Raw genomic sequence first — 17101 nt, 5'->3', positions numbered from 1 at the left:
GGCTGAAAACTCACTTGTTTAGTTTAGCTTTTGGTAGCTAATGTTTCCCCTTGGATAAAGGCAGCAGAACCAGGGGTCCATGGACGCAGGGAATTATAGTAAACTGAGACGCTGGTGCTGTCGTCCCGCTGCTCACACGCGAACACTCAGGTTTGTGGAAGGTGGAGCGGAGGGATGCCAAATTGTCTCAGGGTGCTCCCGTGTCTGTGTGCCCTTTTGGTTCGCTCCTTTTAGTTAAGCTGTTATAGTCAGATCTGCCGGAGTCATTAGCCACACTCTGGAAATGTTTTACATACTACTATACACACACCCATACAGAACTAAACTAACTCCATTTCCCTACCTTTCTTCCGAGAAAACGACTGCCCACCTGTCCGGCCGGACACTGCTGGATGATTGTTTGTAGAGCTCTCCGGCCACCCGCTTCAGACCAGTTACCCACAACCCAGTCACCGCCACCTGCCTTGGACTGTCTGCCCACTCTACACTGAAGTCTCCTAACTATTACTACCTCCTAACTATTACTACTACTACTACTACTACTATTAATATTAGTAAAATAATAATTTTGTACGTAGTTTAACCAGAGGAGGATGGGTCCCCCCATGTGAGCCTTGGTTCCTCCCAAGGTTTCTTCCTCAGCTCTGAGGGAGTTTTTCCTTGCCACTGTCGCCCCTGGCTTGCTCACCTGGAGGATTTACCTTTCATGTTGAAACTTTGTTCTAAACGGATTTCTGTGAAGCTGCTTTGTGACAACATCAGTTGTAAAAAGCGCTATACAAATAAATTTGACTTGATTTGATTTGATTTAAGAACACGTCATGAATCTGACATAGACTTTTTCTTAGGACCTTTCTCAAAAACACAGCAGCTGTCTTTTACATTAAGTAAAATTTCATGATGAATGGAGCTACAGAAATGCTCCAGAATTACTTACAACAAAAGCTCTTCACATTAACTTACATTCAAAGGTTTTGCCTGTAAAGTTACTATTTTGGAGATGCACATTTTCTTTTGGACAGCAACAATATATTTGTCTATTTAGCTGACAGCAGTTTATCCCTGTCCATTCACATTTTAGTTATAAAGACTGTTTTAGCCTAGACTACTTTTTGAAAGAGGCGCACTACAGGGCAGCCAATCAGAGCAGTGGCCATAATATGTCAAGACATAATAAAACATATATTAAATATATCAAAAAGGCATAGTGAAAAAAAACATCCAGTTTAAATTCAATGGGTATAGAGAGGTTGGGATACCTTCAAAAATGTAAAAATGAACCATGACTATTTTGTAATACATAAATTCACACAAATATTATAAATGGACCTTGAGAAAAAAATAAAATACTATGGGCCCTTTAATTCTGAGGGATAAACAGAGGTTGGAAATTGTTAATGTAAAAATGAAATATGATTGCTTTTGGTATATAAATTCACACAAATGTTATAAATGGACCTCAGGCAGAAAATATATTACAAGAAAATTGTAGGATACAGGCCCTTTAAGGTGTAATGGGAGAGCGGCAAATGATTGTGCGGCTCTCAGGGGATGTAAAATAGAGTTTGAGGCAAGTCAGGCCACAGTCAGGCGCTTTAGCTTTGCCTTAGCAGGGTTTCTCCCAAGGCAGCCACAAAAAATAATGCTAATTTGCGCAAATTAAAAGGCAGGAAAGAAGAAAACTGCATGAGCGACATTCGGTATGGGAAGTGAAAATTGGAGGGATGTGTAGATGAAGAGAAAATACAGAAGAAAAAGAGGGGAAAAAGCCAGAGAAACTGCAGCAGAAAAAAAAAAAAAAGCATCTTTGTTCATTCAAGGAACATAAATTACCCGTGCTCTGAGGGGCCGCGAAAGTTTCTTCCTCCGGAGAAAACAAAAGGCTAATTTGTCTTCATTATTCCAAAACAAGGCAACATTCGGAAATAACTCTGTTTTTCCCCTCTAACAAAAAGGATGTGCGGTATAAAAATCGCGAAACAATAGAGAGGAAATTAATTACATGGCAGCCAGACATGCAGAGTGATAAGACTGACTGTGATGACAGAGCGTCACAACGCTGACAAAGAACATGCTGAGATCTGTGGGACAGAGGCAGTCAGAGAGAAAGGCCACGGATCACTCACACTGAGGAGACACGCACACGCACAGTGCAACAGCTTAGTTCGACACCACATTAAGCAGCTCTGAGGGAAAGCTCTGTAGACTGACACGTCTTAATGCTCCTGCCCGGCTCTCTATTCACACGACTTAATTCAAACAGCAGTTAATCTACGATGAGTGGACAGAGGTGTGTGGACTGTGCCGCTTGGACAAAATTCTCCTCTTTTACCCTCCAAAACGACTTGAAACTAGAGATGGAACCAATCCAATAGCCAGTAGCTGATATCACGCAGACATCAGCAGAAAACAAGGAAAAGAAGATAAATGTGTTCTGATTCTGTAACAAACCTAACTGAATATTGGAGGGAAAATAAATCCAGTTCTGTAACAAAGCAGCATAAAACAGGTCATGTGATAACAGCAGCCACATGGAGCTTAACGTCAATATAAGAACAACAAGTAGCAACCAAAGCACGACTCAACAAATTAATGTTCTTTTAATTTAGGTGGTTCAGATTAGTGGTTATGTTATGCTGTTGGCTATGTATTTCTTATTGTAGGACCACTGAATAATATTCTGGCAAGAGAAAACATCTAGTCAATATAACTAAACTTCTGAGACTTCCTGAGATTGTTGTAAAATATTATAAGATTATCTAACTTAGTACTGGATATTTTTTACTTGTTTTGAGTCATTTTCTCTGGTGAAATTATCTGCATCATTATTCATGAAACAAGCAAACTTATCTGTCAATAGAATAAGTCAATTTTACTAGAGACTATAACTATTAATGCATCCTTTACAAGGGAACAAATCTAAATATGACAGTTTTATGGCATTTTAGTGCATGACTGCTATTTATTTGAATTAAACATAATCAAAGATGGCTCAATAGCAGGTTTTCTTTTCCAATATCGATACCAAAACCACAAAGATCTCCTGATACTGATCTGATTTTTATTTATTTCATTTTTAACTACTGTGGAGGTTGCTTTGTGGACTATTTATTATACTGCATTATTTACATGTTTTTTTTTGCTTTTTGCTTCCACTGACATACTGTGTCTCTCTTAGTGGGATGTTGATGTTTACTGCCTTGGTCATCACCTTTATCATCCCCAACTGACTACCAATACTAAATAAACAGTAATTGTGCATTAATATGTGCAGATGTGTTCTCTGTAGAGAATGTGTTAACTTATTTTCACTTTTTTCATTTTCAAAAAAAGAAAAATCATTTTAACAGGGGCACCCAAACTTTTGCATTTGACTGTGTCTTTCTTTGTAGCGACAGTCGTTTCTGTCAAATTAGTTTAAGTACGATACTTTTACACGGCCATCTTAACTGAAGAGCTTCAACTAAAAAAAAAAAAACGTTTTAAATTTCCATTTAAACATGGGATTTTAACAAAGAAAACAATTTATATTTATATCAGTCGATACTCAGGGTTTTCCCGATATCTCGTGCCACCCCTACTTTAGATATTTATTACGAATGTAGAGGCCTGGACCTACTTGCACTACAATGAGAAATCTACTGGCCCTGCTGCACTGGCATCAAAGTCTGAGTCAGCTTTTTGCATAAAGTTCTCGCTCCATATGTGCCAAAAAAGGGGAACTATTTGAGCCTACTTCAACCCTGCTTTGGCCCCCAGTGAGAGCTCCTGATACTGATACTGCCTAATGAAGCCTCCAAGCAAGCTGCTGCCCCAAAAAAGTCAACATATAATAAAGTAATCTGAACCTCACAAATTAGGAGAATGTTTTCTCATGCACTTCATGATTTGGATTTAACTCAAGTCCACTCTGTTTGTCTCAAAGTGCATTCATGGTAAACACTCTTCATGCCATAACAAAATGTATTTTAAAGTAGTGCTGGGAGATACTGATAAAACTCTATATTGTCCAGGTTTTTTTTCCATTAAGTTTGCATTAATAGGGTTAATGAACTAAGGTACTGGTACTTCCTTTGTACTGGTACTCTGTAAGGCCTTATAAAACAGTCACAGCTTGTTTTGATTAGACATCTTTTTACCATTCTGTCCTTCTCAGAATTACTCCAAAGGGAACCTTACCCAGTATTGTAGACATTAAACAGAAGTTGGATTTCTAGAATGAAAGATTACGCTTAATTCACTTTATTGGTGTATTTTGAACCGCCCCCGGCAAATTACTTACATTGCAGTCAACTAAGTTATAGTTATTTGTCAACACCGCTAAAATTAAAATATCATAATATCAAAATATCAAAATATATTCTGTATTCTCCTCTTATTTACTGTTTATTTGTTGAATTTAACATATCAGAAATAAAATAAGCCATACAATGTATCCTAAAAGTTATGGCACATTTATATTTTATATTTACTTTCTTTTTTAACAAGTTAAAGCTCAAGCAACAAGTTTTAACTCAGCAAGTAAACAGAAATTGTGCACTAAAATTAAATCCATATTTAAGTTTTAAATGTGTTCGCTATAGAGGATGTGAGGATCGGTCAATTCAAGTATGCCTCCTACAATCTACAATCATTGTCCATTTCATCAGGTTCACTGACCATATAGGGGCACTTTGTAGTTGTACAATTACAGACTGTAGTCCTTCTGTTTCTCTGCATACTTTGTTAGCCCCCTTTCACCCTGTTATTCAACAGTCAAGACCCCCATAGGACCACCACAGAGCAGGTATTATTTGGGTGGTGGATCATTCTCAATGCTGCAGTGACACAGCTGTGGTGGTGGTGTGTTAGTGTGTGTTGTGCTAGTATGAGTGGATCAGACACAGCGGTTCTGCTGGAGTCACTGCTGGACTGAGAGCAGTCCACCAACCAAAAACATCCAGACAGCGTCCTGTGATCACTGATGACGGACTAGAGGATGACTAATACAAAGTGTGCAGCAGCAGATGATCGACCATCTCTGACTTTACATCTACAAGGTGGACCAACAAGGTAGGTGTGCCTAAAAGACAGCAAATGGACAAAGTGTTTAAAAACTCCAGCAGCATTGCTGATGGAAAAAAGACAAGTTATTTTACCCAACAACCAGCAACTCTCAGACCCGCTAGAGTTCTACTAAAAACTGGCAAATTATCATTTTTGCCTCAATTCCTGATAAACAAACCAATATTTTCACAGGCTTGGCCAAGAAAACAAAAATTCTCTAATTAACACTGCATATTAATGTATTTTATGTAGTGTATCCTCTTTCATTGCTTTGGGAGAATTGGACGAGAGCTATCTCTCTGAAGTCTTCACTGAGTGGCCTTACAGCCCTCCTACCACAATTCTCTCAGAGCAACACAGCACTCTGGTGAATATACATTGGAGACAGACTGAGTTTTGGCAATGGTGGGGTTGGTGAAAGGCGATCTGTGCTTAACTCTTTCATCTGCAGGGTAATTAGCGTGGAGAAGAGGCTTAATTCCGCAGCAGCAGCAGCCGCCAAGGTAACTCTCTCTAATCTCCAACATAAATTGGATTTTCTTAGGATGGAGAAAACCTGTGTCATGTGACGTCAAATCTTACTTTAAAACACACACAGGCTTTCACAGTCTTTATCTGCCTCTCACAGACAGTAACTGTCTCTCAGACATGTTTACAAGTCACTTAATGCGAGTACGAGTCGAGTGTCATGTCTCTGGGCTTCGAGTATGTGTCAAGTCTCGAGTCTTTAGGAGAGAATTTCCATTTAGTCTCATTAGCTGAAGGTATTGCACTGTACTAAAGTAAATCCTTACTAAAAATGTGTTGGGTTCTGCATGGCTTTAAAAAATGAATGCTTTATTGTGGAAAAACTGTCAAACTGAAATAGAGCTTGAAATATTTGTCCGGTACACAACGGCACCTGACTGCTCACATCAGGTTGGACTAAAATGGGACTTAATTTCCCAAATATGTTGGGCTCGCACTGGCTTCAAATTTCATGTTCAGATTTTGCAGCCAGCCTCCTGGTTTTAACAGACTTTAACAGGCATATCACTCTGCGTTAGTTTATCTCCTTAATTATCTTACTAAGTCAACAAGACCCACACTCATGAGAAAGTGGACATGCAGGAAATAAAATAAATTGATTCAAAGGAGAACAGTTTAGTGCAGTCAAACAGACATTTAGACTTACTTTCTTTGGCCTAAAACATTTCTGGTTATATTGCTGCTGTCCAACAAAGCAAAAATGATCTCCAAAAGGGTAAGTTCACAACTGTTAACTTTTAATGTAAGTTAAGGTAAAGAATGTTTATTCCAAGTAATTTTGGAGTCTACTGGTTCATTCATGCATCAGACTCAACACTCAATGATGTGAGTCAGGCCAGGTTTGGACTCAAAACTTGATGATGTGGCTTAGGTCTTGTTGAAAGTCCTCAGGCTGTACTGGGGTTCGGACCAAAATTTCTGGCCCGATTAAAGTTCTGGCCTAAAGGTCACTAAAGTGCAACACACAGTAAACACAGTGTTTCAAACAAAGAGGAGAAAAGACTTGAAATGCTTGGTTGGTCTACAGGTTGTATGCTAGCTAGCTAATAGCTAACTCAGGTCAAGTTTCAGTAAGTTTTAGCATTTAGTTTGAATAGCAAGTAAGCTAGCTTGCACGACAGCTAATTTATCTGAAGTTGTTCGCTCATCTTGCTTAAGTTTTGGACAGTTTTAAAAGAATGTGATCTGTAACTTAGTAAAACTTCAGCTAAATGAGCTGACAACTTCAGTTAAATTAGCTATTGCCCAAGCTAGCATACTTGCTATCCAAACAAAATGCTAGCCAGCCATTTCAAGTTGTTTTGCCTGTTTTCTTTAAGCCCCACATTTACTGCATGTAGCACAGTGCTATGACACACATACAGCTTGAAAATGAAAAGTTTTATTCATTTACAGCTTTAAGGCTGGCAGTGCAAATATAGTCGGTTTTGTTTGTTCTACTTTCTCAAATTTTACAAGTCTATAATCTCGAGTCCAAGTCAGGTTGCGAGTCAGTAAAGGGCAGGTCCAAACTGACTCGCGAGTCAGTCAACGTGTTTCTCTCTTTCTCTCACACATTTAAAAGAAACACACCCTCTCTGTCTGTCCAACATGCACACACACACACACGTAATAAAAAGTAGCAGGAACAGTGGGGTAAACATATTGTTTCACTTGAGCTCAGTCTAATGGCATTGATAAAACACACTCCAGAAGGCTGGTGCTGCTGCCAGCCGCTGAGCTCTCTCCAGGACCTAATGTCTTATTCATGCAGAGCGTCTAAAAACAGCCCACTCCTCATACAAAACGCAGGTACTCAGCAGAGTCCCGCCGGAAATGGCCAATCACCTTCTCCTCTTCTAGTTTGTGGCCATCAGAGTTACAAGTTTAGTAAATGTGTATTTCTGGTGCCAGAGCAGGGAACGAGTGTAAGAAATCTTTGTAAACCATTTGTTTCGTCAGTGAAAGCTTTACGTGTTTGGACTTTTCTTAAAATATATATATAAATGTAAAAATGTAACATGCCACTTTTGAATTTTTCATATATCTCAATCAGAAACCAAGTTATGGCATTATAAGGTTTACCACTTCTGAAAAGCCCAAACTGTGAAAATCTTAAAGATTTCACTGCATTGCATCAAGGTTCTACTTCACCAGGAGGCAGCAGAGACTTAAAATACAAAAAAATATCTTACTGTATTTAAGGACCTTTTCAATGCATACATACAGTCATATGCAAAAGTTTGTGTACTTTTTCTAAAATAACATATCCTCTGCAGAGAACACAAATCTGCTTATTTAAATGCACAATTACTGTTTATTTGCCAAATTTCACATTTTGAAAATAAATAAATAAATAAATGTGGTTGGTGCAAAAGTTATGACACATTTTATATATTTCTATTAAAACAAAGCAAACACACAGAAATTGAGCTCTAAAATCTGCAGAAAAATGGCATATGGAAGTTTTTTGTTTTCCTTGAAGTGTATGTGTTAACAAATTTTAACTTAAAAAATTAACAAAACATGTAATTTGACTGGGAGTGTTTAAATTACAGATTTAACGTTTTGTGATTATAAATTTCACTGTTATCCAGATCATTTTCTATGACTTATATACATGAGAGCTGTTTCTCACACATTAACACAAACCTTAACAATGCTTTAACGGTCAGTTGATCGCTCACTTTAAGAATGTGACACACATTTCCACTTATAATGTCACGCTGTGATACATGAGGCTGTTGTGTACAGGCTGGTGTGCATTTATGTGGGCCTTGTTCTACATGGTGCTCTGGTATAGCGCTCATCTGTCCACATGAGACACTGCAGCATCCAAACTTCAACAGACTGGGCTTCAGCAGCTAAAATATGCAATCTCAGTGGCTTAACAGCCCTATTTTACACTTGTCCAGGACTTCATAAATATTTCCAGGACATTTTAGCAACTGTCTCATTTTCCAGGTGTTTTCCATGGCTAGAAAGCAAGACTCTAAATTTCCAGGTCCCCAGGTCCTCGAGTACTTGGTTAACCACTCAAGATGCCAATACTTGAATACTCAAAATCACTATTCAAGTATTCATTCCATTTCAGCACAGGAAGAAAGAGAAAACATAGAAACAAACAATTCAGTAAAACGCCGCTTTTTTGCAAGCAAGTGCGTATACTACACTCTACTACTCCAAATGTAAGCGTGTTGCCAGGGAAGCGTCGTTAAGGACGTGACTGAGAAGACAGATGCAGTGTGGCTTTATTTCTAATGAAACAGGCTTTTAAAAGTATTCTTGATCTTTTAGCCCTCTAACATTAGTGCTGGCACCTAAAAAAATAAGCCTCCAGATCCAGCCCTATGTTCATTTCAACCGAAGGTTACCAGGCCCAATGCCATATGTCAGCTACAGGGATACAAAGTCCCCCAGCACTGAGCTGTGGAGCAGTGAAACTGCATTCTCTGGAGTGATGGAGCTCCAGCCAAAACCTTTGGCCTGAGTTGGAGTGAACCATAGCCAATCACCCAACATCAGTACCTGACCTCACTAATGCTCTTCTGGCTGAATGCCATCAAATCCTCACAGCAATGTTCCAACATCTTTTTAAAGCCTTCCCAGAAGAGTAGAGGCTGCTACTGCAGCAAAGGGGGTGGGGGGGCACTCCCTATTAATACTGCTGATTTCAGAAAGAAATGGTTCTGTGTATCACATGATTTTATATTTGTCTGTGTTTGTGCCCGTCTTGCCTCACCTAATCCACGTCATCAGCTCCACAGTGTCTGGATCATAAAACTCTCTCAGTTCAGAAATTTCCTCCATCAGTTTGGGCCAAAACTGCAGCACAAAAGTAAAAAGAGTGAGTGTAAGAATTACTCATATGACAGAGACAGAGAGGGAGAGACAGAGAGAGAGAGAGGGAGAGAAAGAATGAAACACAAAAAGAAAGAACTGAGAAAGACAGAACAGAGATGGAGCAGAGAGGGCAAAGAGAGAGAGAGAGAGAGAGAGAGAGAGAGAGAGAGAGAGAATGAAACACAATGAGAAAGAACTGAAAAAGACAGAACACAGAGAGGGAGCAGAGAGAGAGAGAGAGAGAGAGAGAGAGAGAGAGAGAGAGAGAGAGAAGGACAGTTAGATTGAAGGGAGAGTGAAGGAAGGGGAGAGAGAGAGCGAGAGAGAGTTTGAGTAAGGAAGTTCACGATATTTTAGGATCAACACCAAATCAAGCACACACACCTGCATATTGTATATGTGTGTATATATATATAATATAAACATATATTGCCAGTACACTGTTGACAGAGCAAAATTAGCCCATCAGGGAAAAACACAAAAATCCGCTTAAAAATAAACACGGGGAGACTGCTAGTATTTCTGCAGTGAGCTTTTCTTCATGGCTGTCTGAGCTCAGCGCAGCGCTGCCCGCTTTACTGCTGGCCAGGCAGATTAGCCCAATATGTAAATTGAAAAATGATAGCCCTGCTACAAATGTCTTACCTTGTAATAAAGGAATGCCAGAACCACAATCGGAACAGAGTACCTGACCAACTTGAGCTGTGAAAGCACAGAAATAACACATTAACATAGAGTAAGAGTGTATATATATGTATACACATATATACAGATTCTCAGATTTAGCTTGTTACTACATTGCCACCTAGTGGAGAGAACTGCAAATGCATGTTGTTGTACTACTGTTGTGGGAATCTGACCGCGAGCTTTCACTGAAACTAAATCTCCACTCATATCACAGGAGGTGTAATGCAGCTCTCAAGACACATTTTCAGACGGAGATGTAATCCATATGCTTATTTTGTCAACATCTACTTTTACATGGACTCGTCCACGGATCGTCCAGGGCTGTTATATTATCATATCGGGAAACATAAGAGAAACAACAAAATGGGGGCACACCAGAGGTGGGTGCTTCTATGCAAATTTTACCAGATTAATAATATGAGCTGTAAACTCCATGTGACTGAACAGCGTGATGACATTAGTGAGGGCTCTAACTGCACTGTGCTAAGAAATGTCTGACAGACAATATAAGGAAAACATAGATGGGTCATTCTATCATTACTGTGGTGAAAGGGCTATGAATGCTGATATGTATTTCAAGTGTAGAATGTAGTCTGTTATTTTGAAAATCATCAGAAAAGTTGTAACACAACTGACAGTAACACTGCTGACAAAAAGACTACGATCTGTGCTTTTCTAAAAAGTCCACTGCCACTTTAGTTTCAATTTACAAATATTGCATTTATATTGTTACTATATTTGATTTTTAAAACTGCTTAATGTTCACAGAGATACACCACTGACCAAGTCTTTTGGTGAGACATGTATTTTAGACAGATTTATCAGAAATAAACAATGAGATCTCTTTCTTCCTTTGAGATATCCGTACAAGAACTAATTTTAAAAAAAAACACCTTTTCGTTTTTTTCTTAAAAGATATTTTATGTTTCTGTAATGTAACTGACAAAAATGATCAGAATATTATCAGAATAAAATTACATATATTTAAATTCAACATGGCTTCTGCCCACTGACTACTGGGTTAGGCTCCAGCTCCCCCCGCAACCCAGAAAGATAAGCGGCTTAGAAAATCACTCAGAAAATCACTCAGAAAGTCACTCCAGTGACATGCTGTTTTTAATGTACAACATGACTAAAAATCTTTATGACTAAAACTTTCTGTGGTTTATTCTTAGTTTGAGCTTATTTATAAAGCTTCAGTCTGGACACAGTGCAGGTTTCTGGCCCTATGCCCTTAACTTAGCTTGAGTACTGCAGTGGACTGGTGTTTTTGCGAGTGTATGTGCTCTAACCTTAGCTTTAGTGTTGCAGTGGATGACTCTCAGGCACAGCGCCCACACTTCTTTGCCACAAACTCCAAAGGCAGCGAAAGCGCACATATGACCGGTCCACAGGTACTTCATCCTGCAGCCAGAGAAAAACAACTTCAGTGCTTATGGTGATTTTCCTGATAAAGAGCAGTAACAGACACGGAGGACACATTATCTATGGATGAGACCACACTCTCAAACCTGTTAGTATTCAGAAGACAGCAGACGAAAAATTCCAAGAGTGATATATTGCAATCTTTTTTTCAGCAAAATAATTCACTCAGCATTATCGCTTTCTTCAGAAGGAGGCGAAAAGGCCTGCAGCTCATGGCTTCCTCTAATAAGATGGAGATTAAAGATTAGAACTGCTCTGAGTGACGGGAAGAAAAACTGATAAGATAAAAGAGGTCGGATTTCAACAAGAAAAAAACAGAGAACGAGTAGGCCGGGCCCGGAAAATAATAATAATTGAAGAAAAGGAAGGCATGTTAACACGAGGAAGAGAAAAGGGAATAAAACTTTCAAACTAATAGCTTATAGGTGTGAACTTTGCTGCTGCATTACTACTACAGCTGTAACAATTAATAAAATCCTTTACTTGATTTGAAATGATACAGTGGACAAAAATGTGCCTTATATTAATATGTTATAGGGCCTCATTCACCAATACCCTTTTTTTTTTAGGTTTTGTTTTGGAGAAAGGTCATAAGAAAAAGTCTTCTCAGATTCATGACGCTTTCTTACACCGCAGAACGTACGTAGATTGAGTGTGTAGATTGAGTGTGTTTAGATTCTCTTCTTACCTAGGGTGAATGTCAGAACCTTAAAGAAAACTGTGGGATTTTAAGTGTGTTTTAAGAAGAAATTTCTTCTTAAGGATGGTGAGTGAATGAGGCCAATAGTTTCCATTTTCAGTTTATAAACCATTCACCATTATTTGAAAGAAAAGCTGTGTTTTTTAAAAAACAATCTAATGCTCTAGCCTCAACCTAATATGTTATAATATATATGCTAATAAATGCAGATAAATATATACGCATCGAGATGTAGAGAAGAGGTTCATGGATAAGAGTAGCTCGCAGAGGCTTGCAGATGCCACAGCGCGCACAGGTCCAAAATCTCAACTATGTGTTGTGTGTATCTGTGAAGCTGCTCAATCAGAAAGTGGCGAGTCATCGCACCAGTACTTTGAAAAGTGTTGGGTCGAATGCCCGCTCAGATCCTGTGGTCCCGAAAACTCTGAATCAAAACATTTTAAAAAATAAAGAACTAAAAAACAAATAAAATCTTGATCTCTCAATCAAAAATTGTATCAAACATAAAAATGTACACTGTTACATCCCTAAAAATGACTAGATTTACTGTGGTCAGTTTCTGCGTGAAACGTTCAGGACCTTTGGCACTGAATCTGCAAATCAGCTTTCATTTACCTCATGGTGGATAAAGCCAGCAGACCGAAGAAGACTGTGTGTAGAAGATTGTAGGCGACATCCGGCCGCATGCTGAAGGTCGACTCGTCGTTGTCTGCGGGTGCTCGGCCCACCCCGGCCTCTCTGGAAACAGGTAAAAAAGGGAGGAAAGGGAAATGCATTAAACATGACAAAAAGAAAAAAAAGACTCTGTGACATTCGAACCCTGATTATTCTTCAGTCGTCGTTTTCAAAGTGGAGAAAGGTTAACTGGCTTATCTGAAATGAAGCTCAATTCGTGTGTGTGTGAGTGTGTGTGAGGACTATTGACCAACGGAAATGAGAAACAGGGTGAGAACAGAGTGGCAAATGTGGATAAAGGACAGGCCTACAGCACAGCTAGAGAGTGCATTTCATACTTTTCATACCAAGATTCATACTTTGTTTGATAGACAGCTATTTCTGAAGCCACATTTACCTGGAATATTTAGCAACGTGTCCAATCAGGAGCATCCTCATTTAAATACACCTCAGAGACCTGAGTTTTCCATGATTTGGTTAAAGAGAATGGAAAACTGAATTTTCCTCTGAAATAAGAGTTTGATGTAGTATATAAACATTGTTAAAGTGTTAAAACATACCGTTCTCTCTATAGTCCCATGTGTCAAACATCTGGTCATATCACCAAAATGCATTTTAGCTGCAGTTCAACCAACATTAACATTTAACGTCAGCTCAGAAGCTCAGAAATTGAGCCCAAGTCTTAATGAACTTGTAGCAAAGAAAGGATGCCAGGAGTCTAGTTCAAGCAAAAAGGTAGGTTTAAAACACAGAGCTCCTGGGGACATTTAAATTTTAAATATAATATGTAATATTTCAAGGTCTAGTACAAGTGTTTGTATTTTACTGTTGAAGTTTTTGCATATTTTGAATAAACAATGGCCAGTTCTGGTTATAGCACAACATTAATTAAAAATGAAATAAAAACCTCTTTTTTCCTCTGGCCCACAGATTTGATGAGATTTTTTAATATGGCCCTTTTACTTGTTGAGTCTGACACCCCTGCTCTAGTCCATGCAGTCTATTATGGAAACTAAGCTGCAAATCAAACTGCAAACCGAAAACCAAAGCTCTTACACATGTTGGCCTATTCAGCCTACTGAGGTTTAGCTCTACCCATTCATGTTAAAGTTATAAGGAGTTGGCTGTTTTTTTAATGATTCACATTAAAGGACAGCTAATCAGAACAGAGCTCATTTACATATATCAGTCTTAAAGGGACAGTACAAAAAACAGCCTGTTTAAATCTAATGGATCTAGAGAGGTCGGAAAATGTTAATGTAAAATGAATTACGACTTTGGTACATCAAACCACATAACTGTTCTAAGTGGACCTCAGAGGAAAAAGTAAAGTAACTTTCCAGGCCTGGAAAACAAATGCAATAAATTCCATGACTTTTCAAAGATTTTCATGACAGAATGAACCTCGTATATCAAGCATGTCAAACTGGGGACCTTCCGGGCTAAAGTTCTGCAGAGAGTTCTGCGTTTACCCTGATCTAACACTCTGAATTCAGTTAATGAAGGCCTTGCTAATTAGCTGATGAGCTGAATCTGGTGTGTTTAATGAGTGTGCTGAAGTTTGCAGTGTTTTGGCCCATGAGGAATGGAGCCTGACATGTGTTTACACGATTAAGACATTTTTGTGAGTATAACAATTTATTGTCGACTCCAAAATAATTTTGTGCTCTTGTCTCAGTACAACATCAAACTTTATATAAATAGGGAATAATTATATCAAGCAGTTGATGTTTAATATAGTGCCTTGTTTGTTTGTTTGTTTGTTTGTTTGTTTGTTTAGGTGAGTACCTGAGGTTGAAAAGAGCGGCGAGTGCCAGCACAATGAGCAGAACTGAGAGAGTGCAGAGATATGGGTAAACCAGCAGTGTGTTGGCCAAGCGCTCGAACGTATCCAACGGCAACAAGCCAAAAGCCTCCTCACACAGATACAGACTCGCATCAAAATCTCTGAGAGAGAGAGAGAGAGAGAAAGAGACAGAGATAGGGAGAGAGATAGGGAGAGAAGGGAAAGGGAGGGAGGTGAGAGCGAGGAGAGAGAGCGAGGAAGAGAAAAGGAAAAAGAGCGGGCAAGGTGGGAGATAGAGAGAGAGAAAGACAGAGAGAGAGAGATAGGAAGAGAGACAGAGAAAGAGTGTCAGAGAGAAAGAGCAAGAGAGGGAGGAAGAGAGAAAGAAAGGGAAAAGGAAGGGGGAGAGAGAGAGATAGAGAGAGAGAAAGGATGGAAGGGAGGGAGAGGATGAGAGAGAGGGAGAAAGAGATAGGAAGGGAGGGAAGGAGAGGATGAAAGAGAGACAGAGAGAGAGACATAGGAAGGGAGGGAGGGAGAGGATGAGAGAGAGGGAAAGAGAGAGAATGTATAAAAAAAAGCACCATACATTATGAAGCAGAGGTTTGAGAAAGTTGTTATAGTGTTATGGTCCTGGGGGCACAGTGTAATCTGAAATTGCTGTAATATCGAGTGAATGAGTAGATTACACTGCGTTCCAGATGCTATTTTTCACAGAAGCAGGACCTTTTTAAAATCACAGGGGATTAATGTCTCCATCTAGTCTCATTGTAGAGCAGGATCCTGAATAAAACATTACATTAATGGCTCTGATTGATGATAAAAGGCTTAAGTCTACAGAGATGGAGAATTCCAATACAGAACGCACCTTGTGGCCCCCAAGCCGAACTTAGCCTTTATGAACTTGAAGATGTGCTCGTCTGACCTCAGCTGCAGGACTGTCTATAAAGGAAAGAATTGTAGCATGAATCAGGTTACGTGAGATGTTTTGTTCCAGTGAGAGAGGGAGAGAGGTTGAGGTAGACACAGGAGAGAGAAAGAGATGACAAAAGAGCACAAGTCCCTGGGTGGTAGTTAGACTGGGCAGGAGTGGCGTTCCCCTGCAGGTTACAGGGCAGAGGATGTAGAACATGTCCCAGTGCTCACCTTGGCTGAATAATTGATGATGAAAGTTAATGTGAGGACCAGGAAGGCATGGAGAGCCAGCTTCGCTACACGGACGACAAAACCTCCTGTCTTTAGCCCTGTCTGAGACACACACATTGAAATTGGACAGTCAAGTCAAGCTTTATTTTCATTCCTCTCATCTTTATCCGGTACACAATATAGCGCTTCTGGAACCACATATAAGTAAAGCCCTACATTACTATACTCTACATTTGTCTTGTACATATACAATCGTATGCCAAAGTGTACATAGCCCTGGGCAGACTATACGTTTTATTGATTTCCTAACTAAGAATAGCACATCCTCTACAGAGAACACACTTAAATATGGCAAATTTCTGTAAATTTTAGTGCACAATTTCTATTTATTTGCTGAGTTTAACATATTGGAAAAAAAAAAAAATTAAACAGAACATACTAAACGTGACATAGCCTTTGTACAACCCACATAATTTTCTCCCCTATATGTTAAATAAAGCAAAAACAGTAATTGTGCATTAAAATGTGCAGATCTTTTACCACGTAAGAGTTTGATGTAGTATATAAACAATGTTACATTTTTAAAACATATCATTCTCACTCTACTCCATATAGTCTATATATGGAAACTAAGCTGCAAAAACAGCCCGTTTTAATTCACTGTTTTTGTGACGGCATGAAAACCAACTCATTCACACATATCTGCCAATTCAGCCTACAGAGGTTTTGCTCTGCCAGTTAGGAGAGTTTGTGCCTGGACTGCTTTTTGAATGATACACAATCCAGGGCAGACTAACAGATTATTTACATATATTAGTCCCAAAGCCATAATAACAAAAACAAAATATAAATGTTATAAGTGAACCTCAGGGAAAAAAAAAAAGAAAAAACAATAAAAAAAAAAATTAAATTAAAATATGGTCTATTAAAGGTTTTGGTTAAAGGACTGTTCAATAAAGTTTCTAAAGAGCAAGTCTAAGACGTTATAAATGTCTGTATGTACAAAACGTGAATTTTCAGAGGTTTTCCAAAACCTCTAGGGCCTTATTTTTCAAAACTTTTTGGGCCTGGAAAACCAATTTAGTAAGTTCCATGACTCTTACAGGATGTTAATGACAGAACAAGCCCTGTATATGATTGTCATTTTCATGAGTATAACATTTAATAAGATATTCTAGGTAAAAATAAGTTACATCCTCCAGAGAGAACATACTTCTGCACATTTTAATGCACAATTACTTTTCATTTGCTGAATTTAACATTTGGGAAAAGAGTAAAACATAAAA

The 17101-nt window shown here is 38.8% G+C and overlaps 1 protein-coding gene across 4 annotated transcripts in view; it reads right to left on the bottom strand.

The window, feature by feature from the left end:
• dpy19l3 (dpy-19 like C-mannosyltransferase 3) overlaps positions 1–17101 on the bottom strand; it is a 69740-nt gene that overhangs the window by 31595 nt on the left and 21044 nt on the right. For all 4 annotated transcript variants that reach the window (XM_036584292.1, XM_036584294.1, XM_036584293.1 and 1 more), the window contains 7 exons: positions 15816–15917; positions 15538–15611; positions 14672–14830; positions 12824–12946; positions 11376–11487; positions 10042–10098; positions 9296–9378 (listed from right to left, as the gene is read on the bottom strand). In XM_036584292.1, coding sequence (XP_036440185.1) covers positions 9296–9378; positions 10042–10098; positions 11376–11487; positions 12824–12946; positions 14672–14830; positions 15538–15611; positions 15816–15917 — 710 coding nt within the window. The remainder of the gene's footprint in view (positions 1–9295; positions 9379–10041; positions 10099–11375; positions 11488–12823; positions 12947–14671; positions 14831–15537; positions 15612–15815; positions 15918–17101) is intronic.

The sequence above is a fragment of the Colossoma macropomum genome, unplaced genomic scaffold, assembly GCF_904425465.1.
Source record: "Colossoma macropomum unplaced genomic scaffold, Colossoma_macropomum, whole genome shotgun sequence".
In the NCBI taxonomy this organism is placed as follows: domain Eukaryota; kingdom Metazoa; phylum Chordata; class Actinopteri; order Characiformes; family Serrasalmidae; genus Colossoma; species Colossoma macropomum.
Note: the sequence above shows the minus strand (reverse complement) of the source record. Positions and strands in the feature narration are given on the sequence as shown.